Source organism: Erinaceus europaeus, chromosome 7 (assembly GCF_950295315.1).
Source record: "Erinaceus europaeus chromosome 7, mEriEur2.1, whole genome shotgun sequence".
NCBI lineage: Eukaryota > Metazoa > Chordata > Mammalia > Eulipotyphla > Erinaceidae > Erinaceus > Erinaceus europaeus.
The window spans coordinates 96201858-96218569 of NC_080168.1; the positions used below are offsets into that span (position 1 = coordinate 96201858).

The window sequence follows — 16712 nt, forward strand, 5'->3', positions numbered from 1 at the left end:
GATTTGGGGCTGGCAGAATAGCTGTCTGGAATAATGAGCTGTTTTGTCATGTACTTGACTCAAGTTTGAAGCCAGCTCCCTTGGCACTGAAGGAAGCTTTGGTGTCATGGCCTCTTTCAGTCTCTTCCTCTCTGTCTCCTCTCTCTCTCTCTCTCTCTCTCTCTCTATATATATATATATATATATATATATATATAATTTAAACACACGTTTTCAAAGCCTAGTGCATATCAAGGGCCACCACGAGGATAACTCATTTCAAAAGATCATGGGGTTGGGGGAAAACACACATGGTCTGGAGGATTAAGTACAAACTATGAAGGACTATTCCATTTATGATCAAATCCTAGATGTTGGATTTTCAGAAAAGTCACAACATTTTTTCTATGTTTTTCTATTTAAAAAATGTGTAATGGCTTTTCTGGTAACTCAGTATTTTTCCAGGCTCAATTCAAAACTTGTGATTTAAAAATTCAATTCATTGGTAAAATTCTCCAACTTTTTCATTCTTCAGACAATTGTTAGTCCTTAAATCTATTAGAGTTTCTCACATAAACTCACATAAACATAGTATTAGTTTATGTTCTTCATTAATCATTCAAACATAGAGTGTTAGAAACTCAAGGAAAACCCCATTAGCTGGGGACCTGTTCGGGGAGTTCTGAGATTCCCAAACAGACATGATGGCCCTAGACTTCGAATAAATCCCTCTCTCCATTGTTACCAGTCATCTCTATCAGGAACAACACAATAGACTGCTTTGTGGGCCCCAGTAGGACCTTGCCCTCAACTTGGATCAACAATGGTAGAGAATGTTCCATCCTCTGACCTGAGGAAGATAGGTCCTGATATTGGGGCAGCTTGGAATGTTCCAACTTATGACCACAGAATGTAAGCACAGATCTACAGGGATGCAGAGGTCACATAGGCTCCTAAGCTGAATATGGGCCCCAGATCACATCAAATCGATGGGGTTTACAGTCAACAATATTTATGCACCTTTCCTATATTTGGGAGCTACTCTCTTCCCTGACCCAGCTTTCTGGTCCTTCTGCCAGCCATGACATCACCTCCCCAGATAATAAACAGGATCCACCTGCATACCAGATTTCAGGCTCAGGCAAAACCAAAACAAAACAAAACAAAAGAAAAAAAAACACTAGTATAGCCACAGGCCCTTTGGAATATAACTAAAATATGCCTACTAGCTATCTACAAAATGAAGGGCCCCCTAACTCTTCATCTGCACTATTCCAGCCTTTAGGTCCAATGACTGGTCAACAATTTGTTTGGCTTTGTATGTTAACTCTCTTTTCAACTACCAGGTTCCAGATGCTAGCAGGATGCGACCAGACTTCCCTGGACAGACAACCCCACCAATGTGTCCTGGAGCTCCACTTCCCCAGAGCCCTTCCCCACTAGGGAAAGAGAAAGACAGGCTGGGAGTATGTACTGACCTGTCAATGCTCATGTTCAGCAGGGAAGCAATTACAGAAGCCAGACCTTCTACCTTCTGCATCCCACAATGACCTTGGGTCCATACTCCCAGAGGGTTAAAGAATAGGAAAGCTATCAGGGGAGGGGATGGGATACAGAGTTCTGGTGGTAGGAATTGTGTGAAGTTGTACCCCTCTTATCCTAGGTTTAGTCAATGTTTCCTTTTTATAAATAATTAAATAAAAAAGAAACACAAGGAAATAAATTTCATAGATTTTAAACCTTTTTTTTTAAAGGTTTGATTTTTTTATCTTTATTTATTTGATAGAGACAGCCAGAAATTGGGAGGGAAGAGGATGACAGGAAGGGAGAGAGACAGAGAGAGACACCTGCAGCCTTGCTTCACCACTCACAAAGCTTTCCCCTTGCAGGTGGGGATCAGGTCTTGAACCTGGGTCCTTGTGCACTGTGACATACGCGCTCAACCAAGCATGCCACCACCTGGTCTCAAGACTCTTCTTTAAAAGGTGATGTAAAGTGGGTCCAGGTGGGGGTGCACGCACACACATTATAGTGCGCAAGGACCTAGGTTCAAGCCTCTGGTACCCACCTGCAGGAGGAAAGGTGCATGAGTGGTGAAGCAGGGCTGCAGGTGGCTCTCTGTCTCTCTTCCCTTCTCTATCTCCACCCTCAATTTCTCTATATAATACTAAATAAAGATAAAAAAGAAAACTTAAAAAAAAGGTGATGTAAAGCATGGGCAAAGTCTTGGCTCAGAACCCCACATAATATGAGTAGCAAATCCAAAATCATACTCTGGGGCTCTTCCCTTTCAGGCTAAAGGTTTCCCCTTCGGTATTATTCACAGTTGGGATTTTTGTTTTTTCCCTCAACACTGATGTTCTTAGAGGGAGAGACAACATGTTTTACTTCTCCATAATTTGAAAGAATACACTGAGCACATATAGACAAGAGGCATAAGAAGTAAATCTCATCTTCAAGAGGGCAAATAGATAAGGAGACATTAAGCAATCAATAACATTAAGCATCTATATTACGGTGTCAGAAAAGGACCTATAGGTTACAGCCAAGCATAGTTGGAAAGAATACTATACATAACCAGTAATATTTGGTTTGGGCATAGGAGGAGGGCATATGTTCCATTTAGCAGTTATTTGCTTTTTTTTTTTCCTGTGTCCAAAATTCAGTCCTCTTTAGTTATATGCGCCACTTGGGAAAAATGTACATGAAAGAGAGAAGACTATAGGTACTTACATAGTAACCAGAAGAGAAGAGTCAGCTATTGCTACCAAGATGGTGATATGTGCTCCTGCCAAGTTGCTTCAATGTTTACTTCTTTGGAGCCTCTAGAGGTAGAGACATATAGTAAGTGCTCAATAAGGGTTTATTTATTTATTTATTTATTTATTTATTTATATATTTATTTTTGCCACAAAGGCTATTGCTAGGGCTTGGTGACTGCACTGTGAATCCACCACTCTCAGCAGCCAGTTGACAGGACAGAGAGGCATTGAATAGAAGAGGGGAGACAGAGAGAGGGAAAGAAAGATAAGATACCTGCAGACCTGCTTTACCCCTTTGTGAAGCATCCCCCACTCCTGCAAGTAGTGAGTGGAGGCTTAAACCCTGGTCCTTGTGCCTAATGATATATTTGCTTAACCGGGTGTGTCACCAACCAGCTCCCCTCAATATGAATTTACTGACTGATATTATATCTAAAAAATATTTTCAGAAAAATTTGCCTTTCTTTCTTTGGCCATCCTGAATCAAGTAGAATACTTGGCACTAAGGAGGTATTTTACAATTTCTTAGGGAATAAAACTTTGATCTTCAGAAAATGACCATGAATTTCTGGATTATCATTGTACAATTCTGACATAAAATTGAAATTCTTAGAAGCTGGTGATTATATTATACAAATCTATTGTCTCCTATATTCTTTGAATCATTTCTTAAAGTTGCCCGGACGGCATGGAAGAAAAAAGGGGATTCAGAAAACTTTTCTCTAACATAGGGATCATATGAGTCAATTTGCAGGGAAAATCTGACTCCACGCTAACTTCCATTCTATACGTCATTTTCTTCTGAAGGCGCAGTTTATATGATGTCAGGAGTTCCGGAACTTAAAATAGCTTGTGGGGAGGAATGGATCCAACATTGACTCATACTTGGTGGAAGGGTGGAAGAAATCTTTACCAAAGCCTGGACCAGATAATTTGGTTGTGAGTGTTAGGGATATATCATTGCTGATCACAGAGGAAAAGGGTAACCAAAGTGTCAGTTTTGTCTTACTGACTACCTCTCCTCAATGAAGTCGCAAGGCAATGTTAATTGTGCTCAAAAATCATGCTGACGTTGAACGCATAGCCAATTTTCAGAAAGAAACTCTAGCTGAAAAGAAAAAAGAAAGTTTTCAGCCCCTTTGTTTTAGTAATATGGTCACACTGGTGGCTTTGTAAAACTTTTAAAGGGGATCTTGGTGGTGATTTTTTCTGCAGTCTCAGTGTTGGTTAAACTGACAAGGTGTGAAACCTCTAGTTTGCATGTGCAACATAGGTGTTTTACAGGCAGAAAAGAGAGAAATTTATTTTTTGGTAAAGTTGATTGGACTAGAAAAGGTCATGAAAGGATGTACTAGTATAGATGCAACATGCTGAAAGAAAAAGTCAAGTAGCAGGTGTCTCACTGCTAGCCCCAGATGCAGGGCTAAATCACAATTTGCAGATACAAAATAAAAATGTAGGCCTCTCTAAACAAGTGCTGGGGATATGAAGAAGGGAATAACAGATAATTTAACTAGGTGAGGTCCTGAAAAATTGTGCAGGCTGCTTATCCATGAAGTTGGCCCTGCTACTATAGCTAATCATGATTTTCAAAAATTTTATTTGCAACCTTACTATATTTTAAGGAATTGAGCTGTGACTATTATCTCACTGACTGTATAGAAAACAGTTCTCAGAAACTAAGCCCTGATAGGATATAATTATCTGAATGCATATATGTAACATAGTTATAGACGGAACAGAAATCATAATGGACATTGACTGATTTGAGGTCAGGCAGATTAGGGAAAAGAGTTTAGTTCGATGTTGTATATCTAAGAATACAATGTGATATGCCAATATGATTTTTTAAGAGGATCTTGACTCTAGACTCAGATCTGCATTTACCAATTAAATGAATTTAACCACAACACATTGCTTTTCTTAATTTTGACCTACAAAATAAAAAATGAGGTATCAGACCATAGATCCCATAATTCTGTGTTTGATCATGCCATCAATAATAACTGTAACTTGGATTTTAGTCATGTAGTTATTAACCTCAAATATTTGGTTCTACTGAAAACCTATTTTGAATAAGTTTCTATAATTTTAACTACATATTTTCAACCTACAAACACCCTAGGAGATAATCCTTTAATATGAACCCCATTATTGACTTCTCACCCCCAATACCAGTGGATAAATCAAGAGATGAGCAGAAGTAATTTTTATCCCTTTTCAGAGAATTGAGAGTATCTTTTCTAGTAACTCAGCTTTGGTTTGGATTCCTCCAATGTATCTTTATTAGGATCTCTTGTCACTCTGTATTTGTGGGACTATGTGTAAGCTTGGTAGAGCTTAGGGAAAACTCCCCCCATTCCTGGATGGAGGTCGGGGAAAGACACTCCCTTGTTAGCCTCTCTCACAGAGATGAGCAAAGGGGAAAAATGTCTCTCAGACTCAGTTTCCCCTTATCACTCTCAAGCCCACAGGGATCTCACTGTTTCTCCCCGCTAACTGCAGGCCACATGGCTGCCTGCTGTAAGGTTCACTCAAAGTTCACATAGTCACCCAGAGTTCACACAATCACCTCACTTTTAGAACACACTCCATCATACACCTCAAACCCCAGACAAGAGAAACTCCAAACTCTATTTCCTTATGGCTTTTGATATTTATCAAGCCTTGTTTATCTTCTCTCTATCTCACCCTGTTGGTTTAACCCCTATGCTTCTCTCAAATACCTTTGGATAATTAAGTTGCTTGCATTATGGAGAATAATTGTCTTGACCTTTATGTATCGCATCAATTATTGCCATACCAGCCCCCTACCATAGGGGCAAGCTGTCCTTTAAGAAACCTATAATTTCTGACATATTTGAAAAATGTTCTTTGTCTGAATCCCTATTTAAACCCAAGCCTATCGTCCAATAAATGAGAGTGTTCCAATTCTCCCCGGAGTCTCTTGCAGGTATGGTTGAGTCCCTTGAACTAGCGAGGGAGAACCAGTTGTTTACCTTCCTGGTTGAGAGCCAACCCACGTAAGTGCCAGCATGCATTACTGTTACCTTGGTCATATTTTTCCTTGACAACAACTACAAAGGGGGCTGGGCAGTTAAGCACATAATACAAACTGCAAAGGATGGGGGTTTCAGCTCCAGGCTCCCCACCTGTAAGGGGGGACACGGTGAAGCATGTCTGTAAGTGTCTATCTTTCTCTCTATCACTTCTTCCCCTCTCAATTTTTCTCTGTCTTATAAATAAGTAAACAAACAAACAAACAAACAAATAAACTACAATAGATCATAGTGTTCAGCAGTGTAACTTCTAGAGCCTTGTTAAATTTGAGGTTTTGATCCTAGCTTAGAAAAGATAGCTCCCTTAAAGTGTTCTCTTTGATTTTTCAAGTAAAGTATAAAATTGATCCAGTATGCAAGAGTTGACTTTAGAGATACAGCATTTTTCCAGCATTAACTGCATTCCTTCATAATTAATTAATTAATTACTCTTACCAGACAATGCTCAGCTCTAGCTTTTGATGGTGTTGGGGATTGAACCCAGGACTTTGAAACCTCAGGTATGACAGTCTCTTTATATAATCATTATGCTGTCTATCTCTGCCTTTATTTTTTATAGTTTATTTATTTATTGGATAGAGACAGAGAGTAATTTTGAGAGAAGGGGAAGATAAAAAGAGAGAGAGACTTCTAATACTGCTTCACTACTCAGAAAGCTTCCCTCTTACAGATGAGGACCAGGAGCTTAAACCTGGTTTCTTGACCATTTGTAGCCTGTATGTCCAACTGAGTGTTGGACTATCCATCCCATCCTTCTTAATTAAAAACTATTTTCTTATAGATTTTTTTAGGGAACCTGCAGGTGACATTGGTATTAGGACTTCAATAAAATCAACTCCCAATTCTTCAACTAAGCGCTCACATATTTTTTTCTTCAACAGAGCACTGATCAGCTCTGGCTTATGGTGGTGTGGGGGATTGAACTTGGAGCCTCAGGCATGAGAGTCTCTTTGCATAACCATTATGCTATCTACCCTAACCCCCACATTCACTTTTTTTTTTATTGGCACCAGGGTTATCACTGGGCCTTGCCACGACTACTGGCAGCCATTTTCCTATTCTTTCCCCTTTTCTTTTATTTATTTTTTTTATATTTTATTTTTTCTTGACAGGACAGAGAGAAATTGAGAGGGAGGGGGAGATAGAGATGTAAAGAGAAAGACTGACACCTTCAGACCTGCTTTACTTTTTTTTTTTTTTTTTTAGGGAGGAGAAGGGTGTTGCAGAAGCAATAGAATCATTTCTGGTTTCTAGGAAACTGGTCTAACAAGAGAAAAAACTTGTAACTAGCTCTAATCTGAGATTAGGTATGAAACTATCACAGAATATGGAGGCTCTGGACAGGATAAACCAAGCGCTATACCTACCTATACTGAGGATGTGAGGTTAATTTTAAGAAAGATATTATTTGGTATCATTGGAGATCATGATATTTTAGGCTGACCTGATATAATGTGAGTTGATTTAACTTTCAAATGAAGTCCTGAATGAGATAAGGATACTAGATCCTTTTTAGAGAGGCAGCTGGGGGGCTGGGTGGTAGCCTACCCAGTAGAGAGCAGATGTTAACCGTACACAAGGACCTGGAGTTCAAGCATGTGATCTCCAACTGAGGAGGAAAGCTTCATGCATGGGGAAGCGGTGCTACATGTCAATCTCTTTCTCTCTCCTTCTCTACTGCCCTCCTTCCCGCTCAATTTTTCTCCATCCTATCAAATAAAAGAAAAAGGAGAAAAAAAAGACTCCTGAACCCCAGTGATAATTAAAAAATAAATAAAAATAAAGAGGAAACTGAGTCAAAGAAGAATTTAAAAGCTTCCTTAAGGAAAAAAAAATCACAGAGCTAGGTCTGAGTGGGAAGAGCCAGGATTCAAGTTCATATCCATCATAATTGCACACTGGTATGTGCAGCACAGGTTGAAACACAAGGTGAGCTGAAATTCAAGTGCTGTACTGTGTAAAAAAGTTACCAAGGGAGAAGGAAGAATCCTATTTTCTGCACTCAAGAGAAAAAGTAATTTTCCTGGGAATTGTCTAGGACAATTATCTAGAGTTATATTCTTCAATATGGTAGACTTTAGCCACAAGTGGAAATAGTCCAAATTGGGAAGTGCTGTATGCTTAAAACACACACCAGATTTCTAGGATTTAGTATAACAAAGATCACAGAAACTATATTATGGGAGCCAGGCTGTGGCTAAGCATGGCGGAAAGTGCATTGACCAGCATCAGGATCCTGGTTGGAGCCCCCAGATCCCCACCTGCAGGGGGTCGCTTCACAGGTGGTGAAGCAGGTCTGCAGGTATCTGCCTTTCCCCCTCTGTCTTCCCTTCCTCTCTCTATTTCTCTCTGTCCTATCCAACAACGAAAGCAATAACAACAACAATAATAACAACAATAAACAACAAGGGCAACAAAGGAAAACAAATTTTAAAAGTTAAAAAAAGAAAAAATATTATTAATAATTCTTGCGTGTTGATAAAAACTGAAATGGGATTTTTCAGATATCAAATGAAATGCATTTTGAAAATATCTATTTCTTTTTACTTTCATTAATGAGGCTACTAGAAAGTTAAATGTATATGTGGGGGTTTATGTTATATTTCTATTAGGAAGGGTCAATCTTGAGTAATTTCAAAGTTGTGGTAGATATTTTACTAACCAACTTTGATGAAGGACTTCCTTACCACAGTCTTTAAACCACATTCTTTCTTTGCTTTTTTGGACATTTTCAAGAAAAATTTTAAAAGGCACCCCCTTTGTAAATGTTTGAGAGCCCCTTGAATTTCCTTTTTCATTGTTCCCAACCACAAGCAAATGATCAAGTGGGTCTATGGATGAGGAGTAAACAGTGTCCAAGTACAAAGGGAGAAGGCACACACACACACACACACACACACACACACACACTCCAATTCCTGAATGGTGTGAAGTAAAAGTGCTTTCAAAGGATCCCACAAGAATGGCACAGGTGGGCATAATGGGTCCGTCTCATCGTCAAAAGACCCAAGGAGTTGAAAGGAAACTCTAACTACAACCCCAAAATGCCACAAACCATAGTCAATACTAAGTAACTAGCATTGCTGCATATCTGACACCATCTCATCTTAAAAAACCTGTGAAAATACGTAATCCTGATGAAACTCAACTAGGTATAAATACCAGCAACAGAAGGAGATGAAGTACAGTTTTCTGATCATCTGAGGATCAGCTATTAGAAAAAGAACGATCAGTCGTGTTCTTTGTACCTGATCGACTTAATACAGGCGCTACTGATTCCAACTACTTCAGCCCAAATCTTTCTGAAACAATGAAATACGCAGGCTATATCTTAGCTCTGCAGCTTTGTGTCATGTTGAGCTCATCTTCTTCCTGCATGGTTGGAATTATAAAAGAGATTGATAAACTAAAGGAATATTTTGTAAGTATGACCTTTTAAAATAATTCTTAATTGTGGTTGTAATGATTGAACATTGACTGGGAGCTGTATTTGTGATATTCTGTAATCTGCTTCACAGACATCTTAAGAAAATTTGTACTCTTTGACTGTTAACCAGATGTGTTTTAGAATAGATACTGCTTAAATGTTCTACTCAGTTTGCAATAGTGGTTAGTGAGGGTTCATGGATCTTCCAGTAAGGTGGGCCCAAGGAATGAGGATATTGATAATTATGTGGCCATAATCCTTTGGTTATGATGCCAAGTCAAAAGCAATTAAAAGAATGACTGGTTATCAGTTTCCAACTTCTCAAAGTACTATGGTGGTAACAGTAAATGATCAAGATTAGAATTAAATGTGAGTTTTCATCTAGGGTGTTTTTAGTCTACAAAAAATGACTTAAAAACTAGTACTCTAGAATTATTATTTCTGTGAATTCCTTTTAATTCCACTCATTTCTTGAGATTTTTAGGAGTTACAATCTGGCTTATATTTTTATTTCTGTTTTATGAGCTTAAACATTTAAATGTATGCTTAATTAGAATAGTTTTATATTTAAAATATTTGTCCACAATTTAATTATAGTGGTTACATTTGTGTTTGAATAGTCACAAGATATTTTATTCTCAAAAATCAAATCACACCAGAGTAGCTTTGACAACTGACACAGGACAGGACAGCACAGGTAGACAGATACTATGGTGGCCTGTGCCATAAGGGGGCAGTATTTTATAGTGAGATGGTTTGCTAATTTTATTTATTCTTTTTAAGCTAGGCTTGCAAGTACTTTTTTTTCTTTACTATCACTATTTGGGAACCATTGAAACATCACTACCTTGACTTTTGGGGTTCATTTGCTATATTGCAATTTAAGGTTAAACTTGAAATTAAGAAAGTCAAAAGAGCATGATGGTTTCTGGTTAGACTCCAAATAGTAGTAGTAGCTTTTGAAAATCCTTCTTGTTATAAGTAAACATAGGGTTGAAAAGAAAAAAAAAAAATCAGTGGCTATATTTAACATCTGAGTTTAATAATACTTAAAGTACATTTTAGGACAATTTGTGTGCTAAGTGTAAGCCAATTTTCCCTTCTTGCTCCAGAATGCAACCAGTTCCAGTGTGGCAAGTGGAGGCACCCTCTTCTTAGATACTATGAAGAAATGGAAAGAGGTAAGCTAAATGTTTCCATTTGGCTGATTTTCCTGTTGTTTATTTTCTGATGGCTGTATTCACATGAACCTCCCTCTTATTCGCTTTTCTCCCAAGGAGAGCGACAAAATAATTCAGAGCCAAGTCATCTCCTTCTACTTCAAACTCTTCGAAAGTGTTCAAGATAACCAGATTCAAAGCGCTTTAAACAGTGTCAAGGAAGAGTTGGTAGTTAAGTTCTTTAATGGCAACCTCAGCAAAAGAGAAGACTTTGAGAAGCTGGCTAACATTTCAGTAAGTTGTTTTTAGTTCTTTTCTAAAGCTATTCTAGAGGCTTCTACAAAGCATTTAATCTCCTGAAGTAGGAATCAGCAAATGGATACAGTTCTTAAAAACTTTGAGATGAACAATGACCAAAAACTGCCCCATCTAATTCTGTTCATACTATGGAGTCATCTAAATTTGTGCTCTGGGAAGACACTGGCATTATAACTATGCAGAAAGACATGTGAGTGGACAGGTCTAGTGAGGAGGAAGTAGCAAAGTGGAGAGAGTTGAGGGGGCCATGTGTGATGGAAATTCTCTTGCTTTGGTTGGGAGGCAGCACGGCTTAATGGAAAGAACAGTGAGAGGTGGGGAGATTCTAGCTCCTCGAAGCTCAGTCGCAGAGGACTGTGAGACCTTAGATGAATCACTGGCCTGAGTTTCCTCATCTTAAGGGACACAATGAGTTCAATAAAATTGCAATAGACCCTTTTGCTGTAAATCTCTACATTGTCAAGGACAGAAAGTAAGAAGAGAGAAAGCTATGACTTTTGAAGAGGCACTAAGGCCATCCTGTCTTCTTGTATGGCCCAAGTAAAGGCAAGACCATTTATTTTAGAAGAGAAAACAGGTATAATTTATGCCTTCTAAAATATCTTTTCTATGGACTTACTGTAATTGGGCCTCCTTGAAGAATTTTGCTTGTATCGCCTTTCTGGAACACCAAGTCTCTTGATTTATGATAGACAAGATGCACTAAGTTCTCAAACCTTTTCTCCTCCTTTCCTCCCCTCCTTCCTCCTTTTTTTTTTTAAAAAAAATTAAATTAATTAATTAATTTATTTATTTATCATCCCTTTTGTTGCCCTTGTTTTTTTAATTGTTGTAGTATTGTTGTTGTTATTGATGTTGTTGTACTTAGATAGAACAGAGAGAAATGGAGAGAGGAGGGGAAGACAGAGAGGGGGAGAGAAAGACAGACACCTGCAGACCTGCTTCACTGCCTGTGAAGTGACTCCCGTGCAGGTAGGGATCTGGGGGCTCGAATTGGGATCCTTATGCTGGTCCTTGCACTTCATGCCACGTGTGCTTAACCGGATGTGCTACTGCCTGACTCCCCTCCTCCTTTTTTAAGTGCTAATATAACTAAGGCATCCTATATTTTTAAATAATGAGTCTCGTAAGCTAGAATACCTCTAAGTCATTCTCAAGTATGTGATAAAGTGACCACTGTGTTTCAGCATTACAGAGAAATGTGGTACCAAAGGCAAGATAAAAAATACATTGTCTTCATTTTATTAAGCAGGAATTTACCTAAATAGTCATATGGATTAAAGTAAGGGAATAGTTCAACATGTTTGGACAGATGGAAGAGTAATGGGAAATTTATTGCAATTCTCGATTTTCAAGTCATAGACAGTAATTGATTATTGCCACATAAATATGATTTGTGATTATTTTTAGTCCCAACATAGAAATGATGTGACTGACCCAATTTGGGGGAAATAAAAAATATTGGTATTTATGTATGTTGGACTTGATGTTCATGAATTTTTCAATCTCTATCAGTTGTTCTTAAATTCTGATGGACCTCAGAATCACTTGGAAATCTTAGTGAGACAGGACATCCAGGTCTTCTCTGAGTTCATGTACATGGTTTTTGAACTCCTTCATTAGGTCTCCAGGTTACTTTGCTACACAGTAAAAGTGAGTTCCATTGATCTATAGTATTTCACTTACTACTTACCTTGTGAGGCCTTAAAGCCTGAAGGCTAATAAGGTTAGAGAAGTGAGAGGTCATCTAAATAATTTCTTCACTGGGAAGACTTAAGTTCCAAGAGTTGAAGCTGTTCAAGTCACTGTTCATCCAGGATTCATAGCCACATTTTGGCATAGCTCTTTTCATTATTAAATTTTGAGAGTTGTGCAGCTGTAAATCTAAGCTATGTTTATGTAATATGTCCTACCATATTATAGCAAATCTAGCATTTTGTTTATTTTTATTTTTAATATCAGAGTATTGCTCAGCTCAGGCATATGGTAGTATAGGTAATTGAACCTGGTACTTTGGAGCCTTAAGCATGCAAGCTTTTTTTTGCATAACCATTATGTTATCTCCCCTGCCCAATTTATCAATAATTTTTGTCTTTATTACTGAAAACACCACCAATGTATACTAAGGTGATAGAGTGATAATAAAAACATTTTAAAAGGAGTTCTTCCTATGACATTAGCAATAGAATATTCTAATGGTTCAAATGCCTGAAATTAATTTGGCTGCTTTCTTCCCTAACAGATGAATGATGGGATGGTCCAGCGCCGAGCTATAAGTGAACTTGACAATGTAATTCATAGCCTGTTGCCATGCCAAAGGAAGCGGAAAAGAAGTCAGACTCAGTTTCGGGGCCGAAGAAATAATGGTCTTTCTGCCAGCAATATTTGAATTTTAAAATCCAAACATATTTATTCTTATTTAATATTTTACATTATTTATATGGAGAGTATATTTTAGACCTCGCAATCAAAGTATTTATAATAGCAAATTTTATGTAATGAAGATGGATATTAATATATATATATATTATTTATAATGTCTGTATCCTGTGACTATTTTATTTGATCCTTATTTTTTCTAACTTAGCAAAATTAGGTGATTATAAGAATTTATCTCAGGGAGTAGCTAGGCAGCTGACCTAAGCAAGACCCTGCGGGTTGTGCACTTATTTCACTTGATGATACAACTAACACCTGTAAATAAAATGTTTACACAGTGGCTGCTTATGGAAGAACATCTCTGTGTTCTAAGCCCCACTGTAGTGGCATGTCAGACAGCACTTGATTATTTCAGGTGATGTGACTTGTCTCCTGATTGAAAACAAACAAATAAAAAAACATAGCATACTATCTCATACTGGTGCTTTGGAATATAATTGACAACTGTGACTGCCCTCTATGCCCATGGAAAGAAACTCATATGTTTAGTTTATTATTATTTAATATATACAAATAAAGTGTAATATCATAACTATCTACACATTGTCAGGCTTTTTTCTAAGCTGGAATGGGAGGAGGTATGAATGACATTCTAAAGAATGAGCACCCGATAAATCATTTTTAGCTTTGGAAATCTTAGAACTGGATTAAGCACTATTAATTGTGTTTCTCTCTACTGGGTATATATTGCCTTCAACTGCTCTATTTGGCTGAGTAGTCATTCTCCTCTTCTTCATACTCCTCCTCTTCTTTTTCCTCATCTTCATCTTCTTCCTCTTCTCCCTCCTCTTTCTCCTCTTCATCCCCCTCCTTCTCCTTTTCCTCATCCTCTTCCATCAGAGCACCACTCAGCTCTGGCTACTGGGACAAGCAGAAAACTGAATGGGCCAGGAGAGTGCTATGTGAATTGCCAGGCAGCTTAAGGACACACCTTGAGTCCACAGTTAAGGTCTCTGAGGAATATCAGTTAGTGATGAAAGTTTTGTCTCCATCCATTTAGAGGTGTGGGTGAAGAAACAGAGTCATCAGGGAGCTGCACTCAGCAAATTTTTATCAGACCAGATATGTTGGACAAGGGGAACAAGCAGGAAAAAGTATAGTCACAATACTTGGTGAATTGATGGTTGAGGGGGAGGAAGAATATATTAGAGTTTCTGGAGGAGAGTAAAGAAGGGATTAGAGAAAGTCTGTCCCACCTGTGGGTCCAAAAGATAAGAATGCAAACCAGCCACCACTGAAGGGGGTGTTAGGGAAGTTGAGTCCTTAGTATAAGTCCTAAGTCTGTTTTCTGAATGTGTGAAGCTGAAGATTCAATGGCTTTTATTAGTGCTGGCCTGTGAATTCTAGAGTATTCAGTGAGTAGTGGTAGGAGCGGAGGAAACCAAGGAGAAAAGAGTGAGGGATATGTTGTGAGTCTGAAACTTGCCATGATCACTAATTTGAACAAGGATATTGAATACAATGAAGTTGGTTCTGCTGGCTTTGGGGGTTACATAGAGGTGGTGATATTGTGAGTACCAATAAAACTTGGTGCAGAGTATAGTACGGAACCACACACCTATGATCTTAACATCCTGTAAATCATTATTAAATCATGAATAAAAAATTTAAAATGATTTTAAGTGCCAACAACAGGGAGGTTTAGGGGCTCCTTTATCAATTTAACTCTTGCACAGCAGTAAGGTTAAGTGAAACAGTTCATGTAAAGGGGTCAGTTCAGTCCTTGACAATAATCTGGCCATTAATTTGATTGTTAAGTTTACAGTGGGTGAAACTTACTCCCTAAAATTTTGCACCTTTGATAAAGAAAGATTAAAAGGAGATTGGAGGGGTCCAGGTGATGCTATGTGTGCACTCACTGAGCACACATGCTAGCATGCACAAGAATCTGGGGCCAAGCTCTGGGTCCCCACCTTCCTAAAGGAGGAAGCTTCATGAGTGATGAAGCAGTGTTGCAGGTGTTTCTCATTCTCTATATATTTATTCATCCCTACCCTTTCAATTTCTCTTCTGTCAAATAAAAAAAGAAAGAAAGAAATCTTTAAAAAAGAGATTGGGCTGATCTTGGCACAAACCCAAGAGATATAAGATGCTGGGTATCTGCACCCTTGTCAGTATTTAAGACTGGCTGATTCAGCATTCTACAAATTATCAGGTGGAACCAGACTATACCCTTTTGGAAGGAGTTGGAAATTGTCATTGCTTATTGTCTTAACAATTAATTAATCATGAAATCTGAGACAAAACCCTGGGAGGTGATTCTTAATCTAGTACCACTGAAACTTTTCATCTTTGATTAGTTAAGTTGGGCCAGTACTTGAGATATGGAGAGAGATAGACTGTGCCAGGTAATGTAATACAAATGACTCAAGGAATGAGACAAGGGGAAGGCCCTTCAAGAGAACTTGAGTTGAAGGGGCTAGATAGTGACATACTGGGTAAAGCACACACATTACCATGTGTCTGATTCTGGGTTCAAGTCTCTGTTCCCCACCTGAAGGAGGGTGCTTCATAAGCAGTAAAGCAGTGCTGAAGGTATCCTCTCTCTCTCCTCTCTTTATTTCCTTCTGTCCTATAAAGAGAGAGAGAGAGAGAGAGAGAGATAACTTGAATAGAAATTCACTTATGCTACAGGGTTTGAGGGTATATTAATGACTGTGTTTGAATGACAGTATGGAGACTTAACCTCCCTACAACCATGAGCATCAAGAGTAGTAATCAGGGTCTCGAGTGGGAGAATCCTTTTGCATAAAGTCTCATAAATAACCTGGTGAGCTGGTAATTTTTGGTGATTAGAAAGTTGGAACTTGAACAAAAAATGCCAATGAACTTTTATAATTTTCTCTTTATTCTCCAGGTCCCCTTCCTTTATATCCTGAACAATATAACCCAAAAACAGTTGAGTGCATTTGACTTTTCATTGCCCACTAATGGGGAGTCAAATTCTGAGCAAGGTGAGAAGGCTGTATACAAGAGAAAATATGGTGTGGAAGAAGTTATAGTCTGAGTAGAATGTCTACAAATGGGACGGAGAACATATTGTTTTCCGTCCATCACTGCTGTAAAATGATCACAAATTTAGATACTTAACACAATACACATTCTTTGTAGTTTTGGAGGTCAGAACTCCAAATGCAATTGTTAGAGAACTATAATCACAACATCAGCAGTGCTGCAGTCCTTTGGGAGAATTTAGGGGGAGAATCTGTTTTCTTGTTTGTTCTTTTTCCAGCTTTTGAAGGCCTCCTGCTTTCTTCATTTTGTGGCCTCTTCTTCCTTCTTCATAGTCAGCAGTGTACCATCTTCTAACTGCTCTTCTAAAAATCTTTGTGAATACATGAGAACATTTGGATAATTCAAGACAACATTGCCATCTCAAGATCGTTAACTTAATTGTATCTCAACAACTGTGTAAATAACACTCACAAAGTTTGTGAATTAGAATGTTGACATGGAGAGGAGAAAGAGGGAGGCAGCCTGACATGGGGAATCCAAACTTAAGAAGAAGGAAGGGGGTGCCCATGTGGAAGCATGGTCTGAAGTGGGTTGTCAGAGTTCAAAAGCATTC

General features: G+C 38.3%; 1 protein-coding gene across 1 annotated transcript; it reads left to right on the forward strand.

Annotated features, from left to right (window-relative positions):
- The first annotated feature begins 9110 nt into the window (after positions 1 to 9110).
- IFNG (interferon gamma) lies at positions 9111 to 16453 on the forward strand. Its single transcript, XM_007528421.1, has 7 exons — positions 9111 to 9221; positions 10340 to 10408; positions 10505 to 10681; positions 12948 to 13071; positions 14492 to 14610; positions 16002 to 16098; positions 16377 to 16453. Exons 1-7 carry the CDS (start codon positions 9111 to 9113, stop codon positions 16451 to 16453), a joined length of 774 nt encoding a protein of 257 aa, XP_007528483.1.
- The last annotated feature ends 259 nt before the right edge of the window (positions 16454 to 16712 follow it).

Coding starts and splice junctions, on each gene's coding strand:
- IFNG (XM_007528421.1), top strand. CDS start 9,111: ATGAAATACGCAGGCTATATCTTAGCTCTGCAGCTTTGTGTCATGTTG. Junction 10,409..10,504: donor CTATGAAGAAATGGAAAGAG/GTAAGCTAAATG, acceptor TTTTCTCCCAAG/GAGAGCGACAAAATAATTCA. Junction 16,099..16,376: donor GGAGTCAAATTCTGAGCAAG/GTGAGAAGGCTG, acceptor TTCTTTTTCCAG/CTTTTGAAGGCCTCCTGCTT.